This window comes from Coregonus lavaretus (assembly GCF_964263955.1).
Source record: "Coregonus lavaretus genome assembly, chromosome: 14".
Lineage (NCBI taxonomy): Eukaryota > Metazoa > Chordata > Actinopteri > Salmoniformes > Salmonidae > Coregonus > Coregonus lavaretus.
This window is the reverse complement of record NC_140001.1, coordinates 41155246-41172437: the sequence shown is the minus strand read 5'-3', so window position 1 is coordinate 41172437 and position 17192 is coordinate 41155246. Positions and strand designations below refer to the sequence as shown.

The 17192-nt window shown below is 42.8% G+C and overlaps 1 protein-coding gene across 1 annotated transcript in view; it reads right to left on the bottom strand.

Moving 5' to 3' along the window:
• The window catches only part of LOC311141422 (syntaxin-binding protein 1-like), a 40621-nt gene that overhangs the window by 9960 nt on the left and 13469 nt on the right, over positions 1-17192 (bottom strand). Inside the window, exons 5-17 of the mRNA XM_084176748.1 lie at positions 17065-17143; positions 16417-16520; positions 13373-13521; positions 13001-13085; positions 12420-12550; positions 10526-10633; positions 9154-9214; positions 8952-9017; positions 8584-8664; positions 2179-2317; positions 1876-1985; positions 1432-1536; positions 1132-1217 (exon numbers count right to left, since the gene is read on the bottom strand). Coding sequence (XP_084032874.1) covers positions 1132-1217; positions 1432-1536; positions 1876-1985; positions 2179-2317; positions 8584-8664; positions 8952-9017; positions 9154-9214; positions 10526-10633; positions 12420-12550; positions 13001-13085; positions 13373-13521; positions 16417-16520; positions 17065-17143 — 1304 coding nt within the window. The remainder of the gene's footprint in view (positions 1-1131; positions 1218-1431; positions 1537-1875; positions 1986-2178; positions 2318-8583; positions 8665-8951; positions 9018-9153; positions 9215-10525; positions 10634-12419; positions 12551-13000; positions 13086-13372; positions 13522-16416; positions 16521-17064; positions 17144-17192) is intronic.

Here is a 17192-nt window from a genome sequence, read left to right as displayed (position 1 = left end):
ACCAGTCAGTATCTGGTGTGACCACCATTTGCCTCATGAAGCGCAACATCTCCTTCGCATAGAGTTCATCAGGTTGTTGATTTTGGCCTGTGGAATGTTGTCCCACTCCTCTTCAATGGCTGTGCGAAGTTACTGGATATTGGCAGGAAGTGGAATATGCTGTCGTACACGTCGATCCAGAGCATCCCAAACATGCTCAATGGGTGACATGTCTGGTGAGTATGCAGGCCATGGAAGAACTGGGACATTTTCAGGTTCCACGAATTGTGTACAGATCCTTCCAACATGGGGCTGTGCATTATCATGCTGAAACATGAGGTGATGGCGGTGGATGAATGGCATGACAATGGGCCTCAGGATCTCGTCACGGTTCTTCTGTACATTCAAATTGCCATTGATAAAATGCAATTGTGTTCGTTGTTTGTTGTAGCTTATGCCTGCCCATACGATAACCCCACCGCCACCATGGGGCACTCTGTTCATAACGTTGACATCAGTAAACCGCTCGCTCACACGATGCCATGCACGTCTGCAGTTGTGAGGCCAGTTGGACGTACTGCCAAATTCTCTAAAACGACGTTAGAGGCGGCTTATGGTAGAGAAATTAACATTCAATTATTTTGCAACAGCTCTGGTGGACATTCCTGCAGTTAGCATGCCAATTGCACGCTCCCTTAAAACTTGAGACATCTGTGGAATTGTGTTGTGTGACAAAACTGCACATTTTAGAGAGGTCTTTTATTGTCCCCAGCACAAGGTGCACCTGTGTAATGATCCTGCTGTTTAATCAGCTTCTTGATATGCCAGACCTGTCAGATGGATAGATTATCTTGGCAAAGGAGACATGCTCACTAACAGGGATGTAAACAAATTTGTGCACAACATTTTAGAGAAATACACTTTTTGTGCGTATGGAACATTTCTGGGATCTTTTATTTCAGCTCATGAAACATTGGACCAACACTTTAGACATGTTGCGTTTATATTTTTGTTCAGTATACAAACTATCAAACCAAAGTATTGTTCCTACCTCCACTAGGACCTAAAATGAAAAATGTCAGTAAGTCATTGGAAACTCAGAAGTGACAGAGCACAGAGGTGATGTAAAATTAATAGGGTTTATCTGTATACCTTGATGGAGCGCTGCTGTGGGTGGATGCTGTGCGTTGGGTGATGTAGGGGTACTGCTTTGGATCCAGTTTGTCCTCAATGGCATCCTGTAGAGATACAAAATTGGGTCAGTGGACTAACCATACCCCGGCTCAACCCTAACCCTAACCCTAGCCTCATGTCCATACCCTGTCTGAACCCTAGAAGGGAGAGACCATTTTTTTTATGCCAGTCTTAACCCACACTAAATTAATGTATGATAGACCCTACTCGCTAATCAAATCAAGTATATAACAGTCTACAACAGCAGACTGGACTTGCCTCCATGATGTCCTTGATGAGAGGGGTCCATCGGGAGAGCTGGTAGGTCTGCTCACTCACTCGCTCCTTCCGGTCAGTCTTTTTCACTTTGCGGGTCGGGTTCCCCTAGAAAGTACAGTAGATGATTGATGCACTGAAATATTTTTCAGTTGGACACAGATAGCATATATACACTGCGGATATCATATTTATGCCACTATCCCAAAAATGGATCCCCAATCCACGTTAAAGTGTGTGAGAGAGTTGTGAGATGGTTCCACAAGGGTTCCTGGGTCATATTCATTAGAGCACACTGTAGCAAAACATTTTGCAACAGAAAACGAAAACAAGCGTTGCTTGTTGGACAAGTTAGCTAGTAGTCCCTCCCTGTTACAGTCCGTTTTCTTCTGTTCAGTGCCTAATGAATATATGTCCTGGTTTTACTATGTTACTATAGGATCTCACCTCCGTGATGATGGGCATGCCCATATGGGCCATGTTGGCGATTATGTCACTGTCCTCAGGAGGGATGTTAGCATGCTGGAGGAGCTTACACAGATTCTCCTCCGAAACACCTGACACGCACACATGCACAAACACAGACATGGACGCATACACCGAAAAACACACACGCACGCATGAAAACATGCACAGACATGCAGAAACATGCACACACCCACACAACAGAATCAGAATTGTAATGGTAACGGAGAAGTGGAGCTATGTACATAGTAAAATACAGACACAGAAAATAGATTTCTCTCTCACCATTCTTCATGAAGATGTATAGCAGGATGATGCGGATCTTGTCGAAGACGGTGACGTCTTTATCCAGCAGGATGGGTACGATGGCCCTCATGGGGTCCTTGATCTTCTCCCCCTCTGCATCTGTACCCATCGCTAGGTCCTGGGGTAGTGCAAGACAGTTGGAGGGGCACGGGGTGGGTTAGAGGGTTAGAGATCTAACAGATATGCACTGAGTGTCCAAAACATTGCTCTTTCCATGACATGGACTGACCAGGTGAATCCAGGTGAAAGCTATGATCCCTTTTAAATCCACTTCAATCAGTGTAGATGAAGGGAAGGAGACAGGTTAAAGAAGGATTTTTAAGCCTTGAGACAATTTAGACATGGATTGTGTATGTGTGCCATTCAGAGGGTGAATGGGCAAGACAAAAGATTTAAGTGCCTTTGAACGGGGTATAGTAGCAGGTGCCAGGCGCACCGTTTTGAGTGTGTCAAGAACTGCAACGCTGCTGGGTTTTTCCACGCTCAACAGTTTCCCGTGTGTATCAAGAATGGTCCAACACCTGCACGATGAACTCACTAAAGACTAAAGGAAATAGCAGTCATGACTCATGATGTAATGACGTGAAGGAATTATTTAGTTTCTTGTTTAGTTCCCTCTTAAGTATGCTGCACGACTACGTATTTCAACTGGATATTAATTATTGGCGAGGTAGCCTAACGGTGAATATTGCACTCTGGTCACATGCGTCATGTCATTCAAACAGGACAATATAGGCTAACTGCATATACATTCTTTGTGTTGATGAAAATAATATATGACTCATCATAGACCTGATTTATTTATAATAGTTTTTAAAAAATTTTATTATTATTTTGGAAAAACCCTTTGGCCAAGGGCAGGGGCCTCGGCCGACCGGTGGCTCGAGGCGGGTGGGGTCGAGCGCACCTACGGTCAACTGTTGCCGATTGTATGGGTCTAATCTGTTTAGATTTTCACATTGATGTGGTGTCTGGGTGCCTGTCCGCTCTCAGGATAAAGATTCCTAAGACACCTCTCTTTTTCCTCCCCATGAATGATTCAATTTATTAGGCTTATGTTTTTTATGTTGGAGCTGAGAGCTCAGTGGGGGAAAATGACTCGAGCGGGTCGGACGACCATCATAATATGGCCCGAATAATCAAGATTGAAAGATTAATGAGCCACTATAGCCTCGCCCTGGCTCTCAGACTGGGATTAAAATATTGAGAGGTGGTTCTGTTTGATTTTGTTGTATATAATATGAAGCAGAATGGGATTTGCCCTGATATTCGATTAAGAAGCCAGCTTCATGAACGAATTCCTCTTCCTTCTTTTGTTCTTATTAAACTATGAGCTTGTTTAATTAAGGGAAGTTTGTTATTATTATTACTTTATCATTAGTATTATTAGGCTATCATTTATTAATTAATTAAATAGGCTAGTCAATTACTTGTTAGCTAATGGTGTTGCTGACTGAATGCACTATTGAATGCCGTTTTAATTGCATTGATATCTACTTCTCTAGGAAGGTAGACGGTACCAGGGTAGCTAATGGTAAAATCTAAACATTTATTTGAGACTAATGAACACAATGGAAGATGCTCATAGGAGATGATGGCCTAGACCAGGTTATATATATTTCCAGATACGGTCAATATCTCATAGCTTTTTAAGGAGGTTCTCACCCAAGATTTGACGGTAAATGGCCCCATCCATCGTCCCTTTGATGCGGTGAAGCTGTCCTGTCTCCTTAGCAGAAAAACACCCCCAAAGCATAATGTTTCCACCTCCATGTTTAACGGTAGGGATGGTGTTCTTGGGGTCATAGGCAGCATTCCTCTTCCTCCAAACACGGCGAGTTGAGTTGATGCCAAAGAGCTCGATTTTGGTCTCATCTGACCACAACACTTTCACCCAGTTCTCCTCTGTATCATTCAGATGTTCATTGGCAAACTTCAGATGGCCCTGTATATGTGCTTTCTTGAGCAGGGGGACCTTGCGGGGGGCTGCAGGATTTCAGTCCTTCACAGCGTAGTGTGTTACCAATTATTTTCTTGGTGACTATGGTCCCAGCTGCCTTGAGATCATTGACAAGATCCTCCCGTGTAGTTCTGGGCTGATTCCTCACCGTTCTCATGATCATTGCAACTCCACGAGGTGAGATCTTGCATGGAGCCCCAGGCCGAGGGAGATTGACAGTTATTTTGTGTTTCTTCCATTTGTGAATAATGATACCAACTGTTGTCACCTTCTCACCAAGCTGCTTGGCGATGGTCTTGTAGCCCATTCCAGCCTTGTGTAGGTCTGCAATCTTGTCCCTGACATCCTTGGAGACCTCCTTGGTCTTGGCCATGGTGGAGAGTTTGGAATCTGATTGATTGATTGCTTCTGTGGACAGGTGTCTTTTATACAGGTAACAAACTGAGATTAGGAGCACTCCCTTTAAGAGTGTGCTCCTAATCTCAGCTCATTACCTGTATAAAAGACACCTGGGAGCCAGACATCTTTCTGATTGAGAGGGGGTCAAATACTTATTTCCCTCATTAAAATGCAAATCAATTTCTAACAATTCTGACATGCATTTTTCTGGATTTTTTTATTGTTATTCTGTCTCTCACTGTTCAAATAAACCTACCATTGAAATTATAGACTGATCACTTCTTTGTCAGTGGGCAAATGTACAAAATCAGCAGGGGATCAAATACTTTTTTTCCCTCACTGTAGATAGGTGGATGGACTTGCCATTATCATGGTTGGGTAGAATTAATCTGATTAAAATTAATGTTTTCCCCAGACTTTTATATCCTCTCCAGATGGTTCCATTATATATAACGAAAAATACTTTTAATGAACTCAATAAATACCTCTCAGACATTATATGGCACTGAAAAAGACCAAGGTTGAACATTTGTAAACTGCAGCTACCATATCATTTAGGAGACCTAGCACTACCTAATTTGCTATTTTATAACTGGGCATGTCATGCTCGCATAATTGCAGAATGTTTCAGAGATGAACATTGCTCTAATTGGGTCAGTAATAACTACTGCTTCACATCTCCATACTCATTCATCAGTGTTATGACTGGTGATATAAACAGTCAGCACAGAAGTGAAACATAACCCGATTCTTAACAGTACCTTTAAGATCTGGAGAGATATTTGCAAACATATTGGGAGAAAGGATTACTTTTCTGCTCTGACTCCCCTTATTAATAACAAGGCCTTTCCCCCTGGCGTCTCTGATAGCATTTTCCACCTCTGGTACCAGAAAGGTATGAGGTCAAAATCAGGTATCTTTGATGGTGACACGTTGCTATCGTTTCAGCAAATCCAACAAAAATGTGCTGTACCACACAGACAATTCTTTGGGTATCTGCAAGTAAGACATTTGATTGAATCCAAGATGGTGCTCCCCCACAGAACCCAATACGAACCCCAGTGGACAATCTCCTGTTGAAAGCTGAAAGACCTAAACACTTTATCTCTTCAATTTATGCTGCTATACATTCTAATGTTGAAAGTAACTCAAGTGCTCTGATTCGGTTATGGGAAACGGAGCAGGGAAGAGGCCAAGAAATTCAAAATTGGACAAAGACTATGCTCGAAGCAAGACAACTGTTCACCTGCAACAAGGTGCAAGAGATGCAATATAAGATTATGCAAAGATCCATAGGCTCTCCATTATATGGAATATAATGAAAGCAGAATTATCTGATACCTGTAGTAAGTGTAAGAAGGAAAAAGGCACTCATGGCCATCTGTTTTGGACTTGCCTATTAACTACAAAACGGAGCTGGAAGGCATGTTCATATTTTTATTTTATTTTCTTTTTCACCTTTATTTAACCAGGTAAGCCAGTTGAGAACAAGTTCTCATTTTCTCATTTACAATTGGGACCTGGCCAAGATAAAGCAAAGCAGTGCGATAAAAACAACAACAACAGAGTTACATATGGGATAAACAAAACATACAGTCAATTACACAATAGAAAATCTATATACAGTGTGTGCAAATGTAGTAAGTTATGGATGTAAGGCAATAAATAGGCCATAGTGCAAAATAATTACAATTTAGTATTAACACTGGACTGATAGATGTGCAAGAGATGATGTGCAAATGAGCAAAATAAATAACAATATGGGGATGAGGTAGTTGGGTGGGCTAATTACTGATGGGCTGTGTACAGGTGCAGTGATCGGTAAGCTGCTCTGACAACTGATGCTTAAAGTTAGTGAGGGAGATAAGAGTCTCCAGCTTCAGAGATTGTTGCAGTTCGTTCCAGTCATTGGCAGCAGAGAACTGGAAGGAATGGCGGCCAAAGGAGGTGTTGGCTTTGGGGATGACCAGTGAGATATACCTGCTGGAGCGCATACTACATGTGGGTGTTGCTATGGTGACCAATGAGCTAAGATAAGGCGGGGATTTGCCTAGCAGTGATTTATAGATGACCTGGAGCCAGTGGGTTTGGCGACGAATATGTAGTGAGGGCCAGCCAACGAGAGCGTACAGGTCACAATGGTGGGTAGTATATGGGGCTTTGATGACAAAACGGATGGCACTGTGATAGACTACATCCAATTTGCTGAGTAGAGTGTTGGAGGCTATTTTGTAAATGACATCGCTGAAGTCAAGGATCGGTAGGATAGTCAGTTTTACGAGGGCATGTTTGGCAGCATGAGTGAAGGAGGCTGTGAAGAGCGTTGTGCCAGTAACCGAAAGGTCGCTGGTTCTAATCCCCGAGCCGACTAGGTGAAAAATCTGTCGATGTGCCCTTGAGCAAGGCACTTAACCCTAATTGCTCCTGTAAGTCGCTCTGGATAAGAGCGTCTGCTAAATGACTAAAATGTAAATGTAAATGAAATAGGAAGCCGATTCTAGATTTAACTTTGGATTGGAGATGCTTAATGTGAGTCTGGAAGGAGTGTTTATGGTCTAACCAGACACCTAGGTATTTGTAGTTGTCCACATATTCTAAGTCAGACCCGCCGAGAGTAGTGATTCTAGTCGGGCAGGCGGGTGCAAGCAGCGTTCGATTGAAGAGCATGCATTTAGTTTTACTAGCGTTCAAGAGCAGTTGGAGGCTATGGAAGGAGTGTTGTATGTCCTATAAGAATGGACCCTTGGCTATTTGTACTGGGTGTCATTGGGAACAGGCCCTCACTTACCTTAGCACAGCTCAATCTTCTTAAAAATATTACTCTTTGTGGCCCGCAAATGCTTTCTCCTTAACTGGATAAAAGACCAGCCACCAACAATAAATCAGTGGTATAGTGAGATCTTTAAAGTGTTAACACTGGAGAAAATGAGTGCTATAGTTAAGCAATAAGGCACGAGGAGATGTGGTATATGGCCAATATACCACGGCTAAGGACTGTTCTTATGCCTGGAATGCCTGGATACATCCCTTAGCCGTGGTATATTGGCCATATACCACATCTCCTAGTTCCTTATTGCTTAACTATAGCACTTATAAACTGGTTACCAATGTAATTAGAACAGTACAAATAAATGTTTTGTCTTACCCGTGGTATACGTCCGGATATACCAAGGCTGTCAGCCAATCAGCATTCAGGGCACGAACCACCCAGTTTATAATTAGGAACAAGGAAGGAGATTTCTATACAATATGGGACCCCTTTTTGCTATCTTCCCCCTAATCTTACAGATACCCTAAGAAGTGTCAATATACAAATTATATGAATCTATGGGTCAACTGGACCCTGGTCACTATCTTGTATAAAATAATTATGTTGTCGTATAGGCCTCTATACTTTGTTAGGGGTATTTTACACACTACAGCCACACATTTCGTGACAGTAAAATGAATAAATAATAATAATGTTAATGAAATTAATGATACGTTTTTTAAATAAAGTAATGAAAAATTCAGAGCAGAGAACTAAAATGGAATGTATAATTCTTATTGTTTTTGTATGTTTTTGTTTTGTTTTGGTGTTTGTTGGTTATGTTATGTTTTACGTTACCTTGTTTCATGTTGACCTGAAACAAGGAAAATTATATAATAATAATACAAAAAGCTATATCTAAGAATGGTCCACCATCCAAAGGACATCCAGCCAACTTGACACAACTGTGGGAAGCATTGGAGTCAACATGGGCCAGCATCCCTATGGAACGCTTTCGACACCTTGTAGTGACCATGTTCTGAGGGCAAAAGTGGGTGCAACTCAATATTAGGAAGGTGTTCTTAATGTTTTGTACACTCAGGGTACCCATTTTAATAGTGCTAGTGCTAGTCTATTTGTGATATCATGCCAACTCCCTGTCACTGGTTGTTTGGCTTGACAATGACAGCAATGGAGTTGGCAATAGTACAAACAGATCACAAACATTTTACCCAAATGTACTCCAATTCCCTGGGCTCCCTGGTTATTCTGTTACCTGCTCAACACGACACAGCTTGTCCACCGTGCCCTGGTAGCGGTTCATACAGTCTTCAGCCAAGTGGAGGTGGGTAGAGTACTGAAACACAGGGAGGGGTGGATTCATTAGTGTACACCGTAGCAAAATCGCTTTGCAACGAAAAAAGAAAACAAGCATTTATTTTCTTATTGTACAACGTCAAGGTAGTCTCTCCATTTTCTCCCATTTGGTGTCACACATTCATAGTCTTAATAGTCCATAGTGAAGGTCTTCTACGTGTTATATTTCATAACTGCCTGGGGGACCAGTTGTCTGTCTGAGCATGTTGGGTGTATTATTTCTGTGATAGGACATCCATACAGTATCATATGACTCATCATGCTTACCTTGCTTAGCTCTTTCTGATACTGTGGCATCTTCTTCAGCATCTGAGACAAGTCTTTCATTGTGGTCTGTAGCAAACCCAGAAGAGCACCTCACTGTTAGACACATCCAGCAGTCAATACAGTACAGAGGGTTACGAAGGACACATCTCAGTTCAATAATGCAGTAGGTAGGTAGGACTAATACAGACTGAGTTGCATGTACCTTCTCTCCAGTGTTCATCTTTTTGGTGGCTGAGAATTCTTTGAGGGAGCGGGTCACAGCCCTGTTTGAACGTGTGAGAGGGATAGAGAGATGGAGAGAGAGAAATAAATAAAATCCCTATACAGGGCAGCAGGGCGTCCATGTGTCTGTGCATGTACAGTTGAAGTCGGAAGTTTACATACACTTAGGTTGGATTCATTAAACCTCGTTTTTCAACCACTCCACAAATTTCTTGTTAACAAACTATAGTTTTGGCAAGTCGGTTAGGACATCTACTTTGTGCATGACACAAGTCATTTTTCCAACAATTGTTTACAGACAGATTATTTCACTTATAATTCACTGTATCACAATTCCAGTGGGTCAGAAGTTTACATACACTAAGTTGACGGTGCCTTTAAACAGCTTTGAAAATTCCAGAAAATGATGTCATGGCTTTCGAAGCTTCTGATAGGTTAATTGAAATAATTTGAGTCAATTGAAGGTGTACCTTTGGATGTATTTCAAGGCCTACCTTCAAACTCAGTGCCTCTTTGCCTCTCGTCTGATGAAACAAAATAGAACTGTTTGCCCATAATGACCATTGTTATGTTTGGAGGAAAAAGGGGGTAGTTGCAAGCAGAAGAACACCATCCCAACCGTGAAGCACGGGGGTGGCAGCATCATGCTGTGGGGTGATTTGCTGCAGGAGGGACTGGTGCACTTCACAAAATAGATGGCATCATGAGGAAGGAAAAATATCTGGACATATTGAAGCAAAATCTCAAGACATCAGTCAGGATGTTAAAGCTTGGTCGCAAATGGGTCTTCCAAATGGACAATGACCCCAAGCATACTTCCAAAGTTGTGGCAAAATGGCTTCAGGACAACAAAGTCAAGGTATTGGAGTGGCCATCACAAAGCCCTGACCTCAATCCTATAGAAAATGTGTGGGCAAAACTGAAAAAGTGTGTGCGAGCAATGAGGCCTACAAACCTGACTCAGTTAGACCAGCTCTGGGGCCAAAATTCACCCAACTTATTGTGGGAAGCTTGTGGAAGGCTACCCGAAACGTTTGACCCAAGTTAAACAATTTAAAGGCAATGCTACCAAATACTAATTGAGTGTATGTAAACTTCTGACCTACTGGGAATGTTATGAACGAAATAAAAGCTGAAATAAATCATTCTCTCTACTATTATTCTGACATTTCAAATTCTTAAAATAAAGTGGTGATCGTAACTGACCTAAGACAGGGAATTCTTACTAGGATTAAATGTCAGGAATTGTGAAAAACTGAGTTTAAATGTATTTGGCTAATGTGTATGTAAACTTCCGACTTCAACTGTATGTGTGTGAGAACCAAGGGAGCATCCTTTTTGTAAAGACTTACGTGGTGACTTCTGCAATGTGCTTGTGTCTGAGACTCATCCACAGATCATCATCCTCATCCAGCAACACTGCCTTCTCCTTGACCTCCCCCATCCCACTGGTGTCATACCTGACAGCGAGAGCGAGAGATTAGAGAGCAAGTGATGAGAGAGCGAGAGATGAAAGCGAGAGATGAGAGAGAGAGAAACAGGGAACAGAGTCATACACAGAGAGATGTACAACATAACAGCTCATAACAGCAAAGACAGATATGCTCAAATGTTGATTTAGAACCAAATACGAAGCTACAGGACAAGATGACAATTCCTATCCAAACAAAACGAGAGATGGACCTATTGCTAGACTGTGCCAGGGATAGAGATTATATAATTCACATAGGGATAGAGATCCTATCATTAATTCACATAGGGATAGAGATCTTATAATTCACATAGGGTTAGAGATCCTATACACTACCAGTCAAAGGTTTGGACACACCTACTCATTCAAGGGTTTTTCTTTATTTTTACTATTTTTTACATTGTAGAATAATAGTGAAGACATCAAAACTATGAAATAACACATATGGAATCATGTTATAACCAAAAAAGTGTTAAACAAATCCCCCTTTGCCTTGATGAGAGCTTTGCACACTCTTGGCATTCTCTCAACCAGCTTCATGAGGTAGTCACCTGGAATGCATTTCAATTAACAGGTGTGCCTTCTTAAAAGTTAATTTGTGGAATTTCTTTCCTTCTTAATGCGTTTGAGCCAATCAGTTGTGTTGTGACAAGGTAGGGGGGGTATACAGAAGATAGCCCTATTTGGTAAAATACCAAGTCCATATTATGGCAAGAACAGCTCAAATAAGCAAAGAGAAACGACAGTCCATCATTACTTTAAGACATGAAGGTCAGTCAATACGGAACATTTCAAAAACGTTGAACGTTTCTTCAAGTGCAGTCGCAAAAACCATCAAGTGCTATGATGAAACTGGCTCTCATGAGGACCGCCACAGGAAAGGAAGACCCATAGTTAAGTCTGCTGCAGAGGATAAGTTCATTAGAGTTAACTGCTCCTCAGAAATTGCAGCCCAAATAAATGCTTAACAGAGTTCAAGTAACATACACATTTCAACATCAACTGGTCAGAGGGGACTGTGTGAATCAGGCTTTCATGGTCGGATTGCTGCAAAGAAACCACTACTAAAGGACACCAATAAGAAGAAGAGACCTTCTTGAGCCAAGAAACACGAGCAATGGACATTAGACCGGTTGAAATTTGTCCTTTGGTCTGGAATCCAAATTGGAGATTTTTGGTTCCAACCGCTGTGTCTTTGTAAGACACATCTCCAGGCTGTGTAAGGGCTATTTTACCAAGAAGGAGAGTGATGGAGTGCTGCATCAAATGACCTGGCCTCCACAATCCCCCGACCTCAACCCAATTGAGATGGTTTGGGATGAGTCAGACTGCAGAGTGAAGGAAAAGCAGCCAACAAGTGCTCAGCATATGTGGGAACTCCTTCAAGACTGTTGGAAAAGCATTCCAGGTGAAGCTGGTTGAGAGAATGCCAAGAGTGTGCAAAGCTGTCATCAAGGCAAAGGGTGGCTATTTGAAGAATCTAAAATCTAAAATATATATATTTTTTGGGTTACTACATGATTCCATATGTGTTATTTCATAGTTTTCATGTCTTCACTATTATTCTACAATGTAGAAAATTGTAAAAATAAAGAAAAATACTTGAATGAGTAGGTGTGTCCAAACTTTTGACTGGTACTGTATGTTCTCTGTAATTCTGTGGTGCGAGGCCCAGTGTGTTGTATGCTATGAACCCATTGCTGTGCCAGGCTGTGCCAGTGTGCTATGAACCCATTGCTGTGCCAGGTTGTGCCAGTGAATGTGTGTGTGTTTACTTGTAGACGTCGTTCTCGATGCCCAGCAGGTCATAGCCCATGGCTTGGAGGGTGAGCTCGTGGAGGATGGGAGAGACCGGGTCAAAGCCTCGGTCCAGAATCAGGAGCTGGGAGCGAGACTTGTCCGGACCCTAGGCAGGGCGGAGAGAAAGAGGGGGCCATATTAGCTGACAGGGACAGAGAGACAAAAGGCTGGACAAAGAGGTTTACATTATGATTCGACTGTACTATTGCAGTTTCATAACCTCCAAAACGTCATAACAATCTACAATAGACTATTCCATTATTTTGCCTGTGCGTGTGCGATACATTGGTTTGACATAATGACGTGTTTCAGTGTAACCTAAAGGACAAAACACACCGTGCCCGCGAAAGGGTAAAAGCAGCGGGTGGCTGACCTATCGTACTTGCTTTGATACAGTATTTACATTACAGTAGGTGTACTGTAATATGAAGTACAGAATTGTACTTGCCACTGAGCTGCCTGTAAGATACTGTCAGATTCACAGTAATCCGTTTACAGTGTGTGTTATGTCAGTTAAATCAGTGTGGCTTGTTGGTTGGCTGCACTCCTGTCTCACCTCTCCCATGGTTGGGTCGTCTGCCTTGTAGCCGTCCAGCTTGTCCTGCAGGAGCTGAGCCAGAGTGGCACAGTCTTTGTACTCCCTGAGTCAAGACAACAGAGTAGACAACACACAGGCTGTTAGCTTTCCATCAGACATACAGAAGACTGACTCCTTCTAAAAATCCTCTCAGAGGAGAATGTATAGGCTATGTCTCAATCCACAAGGATGCTACCTTTGGAGGTAGGTAGCTGCCTTTGGATTGAGACATAGCCTATACATTCCACACTGGTCTGTCTGGGACTCAAACGAACCACCAGCCACCACTACAGAAGCCAGTATACATGAAACAGCAGCAGTAATTGATATTGCTGTAGCTCTCTCTCTCACCCTCGGTATCTGATGCCAGGGTATTCCTTCAGGGTGTTGCAGAGAGTGGCGATCTGCTCAGCACAACGCTCCAACATGTTGCGCTTGATGTCAGCCTTGTAGGGGCTGTAGAAGTCCTGGAAGGCATCGGTCTTGTCCAGGGAAAACACCTAGACACACAGATAAATAATCAAATCAATGACATTTATTTTATTTGGCTGTTTTTACATCAGCAGGAACAACGTGCTTTACAGTTACCCGGCCTAAACCCAAAAATGTTGGTCACTTTCCAGAAATCCTGGTTGGAATATTCCCAGAATCAGGATGGAATAAGCAAGAAATGTGTGAATCCTCTAACCAGGAATTTGGGGGAAATTAACAGAAGTGTGTAACCCTATCCAGAGGGCATGCAGGGGCAGGCACTGTATTAGTGTGTGAGATAATATAATCCTCTTTGACTGAATTGATGCCCAAATGACTGACAATACAGTACAGTGCTGTAGGATCAGATGAGACATCTTTTATTATTTCCTCCAGCCTTGAGCAAGGCAGTTAACCCCCAACAACAACTGCTCCCTGGGCTCCGGTGATGTGGACGTCAATTAAGGCAGCCCCCCGCACCTCTCTGATTGAGAGAGGTTGAGTTAAATGTGGAAGACACATTTCAGTTGAATGCATTCAGTTGTATTTTACCTGGTGTTTCATCTTTATTTAAAATGTGCGGCTAGATTCTCTCTCTGTGCTTTGGCTCCAACAATAAGTACCTCGGTCTTGTCTTGATTTAGCTGGAGGAAGTATTTAAGTATTTAAATCACTAATACAGTCTATTAATTTTTTTGTGGAGCTAAAATCCTCTAGAGACACAGAAATGTAGAGTTCTGTATCGTCTGCATAGCAGTACAATCAATGCTGTGCTTTCTGATAACTCTGCCAAATGCCCCATGACATACAGTGGGGAAAAAAAGTATTTAGTCAGCCACCAATTGTGCAAGTTCTCCCACTTAAAAAGATGAGAGAGGCCTGTCATTTTCATCATAGGTACACGTCAACTATGACAGACAAATTGAGAAAACAAATTCCAGAAAATCACATTGTAGGATTTTTTATGAATTTATTTGCAAATTATGGTGGAAAATAAGTATTTGGTCACCTACAAACAAGCAAGATTTCTGGCTCTCACAGACCTGTAACTTCTTCTTTACGAGGCTCTTCTGTCCTCCACTCGTTACCTGTATTAATGGCACCTGTTTGAACTTGTTATCAGTATAAAAGACACCTGTCCACAACCTCAAACAGTCACACTCCAAACTCCACTATGGCCAAGACCAAAGAGCTGTCAAAGGACACCAGAAACAAAATTGTAGACCTGCACCAGGCTGGGAAGACTGAATCTGCAATAGGTAAGCAGCTTGGTTTGAAGAAATCAACTGTGGGAGCAAATATTAGGAAATGGAAGACATACAAGACCACTGATAATCTCCCTCGATCTGGGGCTCCACGCAAGATCTCACCCCGTGGGGTCAAAATGATCACAAGAACGGTGAGCAAAAATCCCAGAACCACACGGGGGGACCTAGTGAATGACCTGCAGAGAGCTGGGACCAAAGTAACAATGCCTACCATCAGTAACACACTACGCCGCCAGGGACTCAAATCATGCAGTGCCAGACGTGTCCCCCTGCTTAAGCCAGTACATGTCCAGGCCCGTCTGAAGTTTGCTAGAGTGCATTTGGATGATCCAGAAGAGGATTGGGAGAATGTCATATGAAACCAAAATAGAACTTTTTGGTAAAAACTCAACTCGTCGTGTTTGGAGGACAAAGAATGCTGAGTTGCATCCAAAGAACACCATACCTACTGTGAAGCATGGGGGTGGAAACATCATGCTTTGGGGCTGTTTTTCTGCAAAGGACCAGGACGACTGATTCGTGTAAAGGAAAGAATGAATGGGGCCATGTATCGTGAGATTTTGAGTGAAAACCTCCTTCCATCAGCAAGGGCATTGAAGATGAAACGTGGCTGGGTCTTTCAGCATGACAATGATCCCAAACACACCGCCCGGGCAACGAAGGAGTGGCTTCGTAAGAAGCATTTCAAGGTCCTTGAGTGGCCTAGCCAGTCTCCAGATCTCAACCCCATAGAAAATCTTTGGAGGGAGTTGAAAGTCCGTGTTGCCCAGCGACAGCCCCAAAACATCACTGCTCTAGAGGAGATCTGCATGGAGGAATGGGCCAAAATACCAGCAACAGTATATGAAAACCTTGTGAAGACATACAGAAAACATTTGACCTGTGTCATTGCCAACAAAGGGTATATAACAAAGTATTGAGAAACTTTTGTTATTGACCAAATACTTATTTTCCACCATAATTTGCAAATAAATTCATAAAAAATTCTACAATGTGATTTTCTGGATTTTTTTTCTCATTTTGTCTGTCATAGTTGACGTGTACCTATGATGAAATTTACAGGCCTCTCTCATCTTTTTAAGTGGGAGAACTTGCACAATTGGTGGCTGACTAAATACTTTTTTGCCCCACTGTAAGTGACAGTTTATTTCCAAACTGAAACTTCCTATTTCTTCTCAGCCATGGCTCCCTCCATCCACTCTAATTAACCCATTATGTGTGTCAGTCAGGCACAATCCCTCTAGTGTGCAAACAACTTCCCCCTGTCACACAAACCTCCTCCGGCTCCCATTGGCTCCCCGGGCAGCATGTTGATGCATCCGCCAATGAGGTGAGGGATTAGAGACGGACTGGGAGGGAGGGAGGGAGGGAGGGAGGGAGGCTGGGCAACGTGGCATCCCCACACCCCCCTCCTCTCCTTCTCATCCCCACACCTCCCCCTGTTGGATTAATTCTAGAACAGCAGAGGATTGGAGGCACAGCAAAGCCATGGCCTGGCTAAAGCCTCTCTGCTCTGCTCTGGAACATTCCATCAGGAGAGAGAGGAGAGGAGACAACCCCAGCTCATTTCCTCCTCCTCCTCCTCTCTCTCTCTATGTATCTCTCCCTCTGTCTCTCTATCCCTCGCCAGGAACAGAGGGGCAGATAGGCTCTTACCTGTGACTCATAGGGCAGAAAGGCGATATGGATCTCAGTCAAGGTCTTCATGGCTTTGGACGCGCGGGATTTCGTCAACAGATTGAACAATGTATCTGGGATTGCTGTGAGTGGGGGGGGGGGGGGGTTGAGTGAAAAAAAATATGCAAGGAAATTAAAGGATGGAAAGAATAGGGAAATAGAATAGAAATCAATATACTCTACACTCTTAGAAAAATTGTTGCTATCTACAACCTAAAAGGTTTCTTCGGCTGTCCCCTTAGGAAATCATTTGAACAATCCTTGTTGGTTCCAGGTAGAACACATTTGGTTCCAAGTAGAACAGTCTTTGGTTCCATGTAGAGGGTTCTACATGGGACCCAAAATGGTTCTACCTGGAACCAAAAAGGGGTTTACCTGGAACCAAAAAGGGTTCTCCTATGGGGACAGCTGAAGAACCCTTTTGGAACCCTTTTTTCTAAAAGTGTACTGTGTAAGGTTGACATTGAGTGTTGGTATGGTGGCAAAGAGGAGTTGCCTGCCGTTACTTCTGCTAGTCCGTTCCCAGTACTCCAGGAGAATCAGATATAAAGGCATCATCAGAATTAATATACTGTATACAGTAAGTGATGGTACAAAGTCGTCCCATGTCTCTCCAGTATTACTCACTGTCAGTGAAGAAGACGTGAGCTCCTCTGTATCTGGGCGACCGCGGATCTCTGAAGTCATCTATGAGTGCCTCCACAGTCTGGGTAGGAGAAGGAAAGGGAACATCACGAATCTTATCAAAGAAAGCT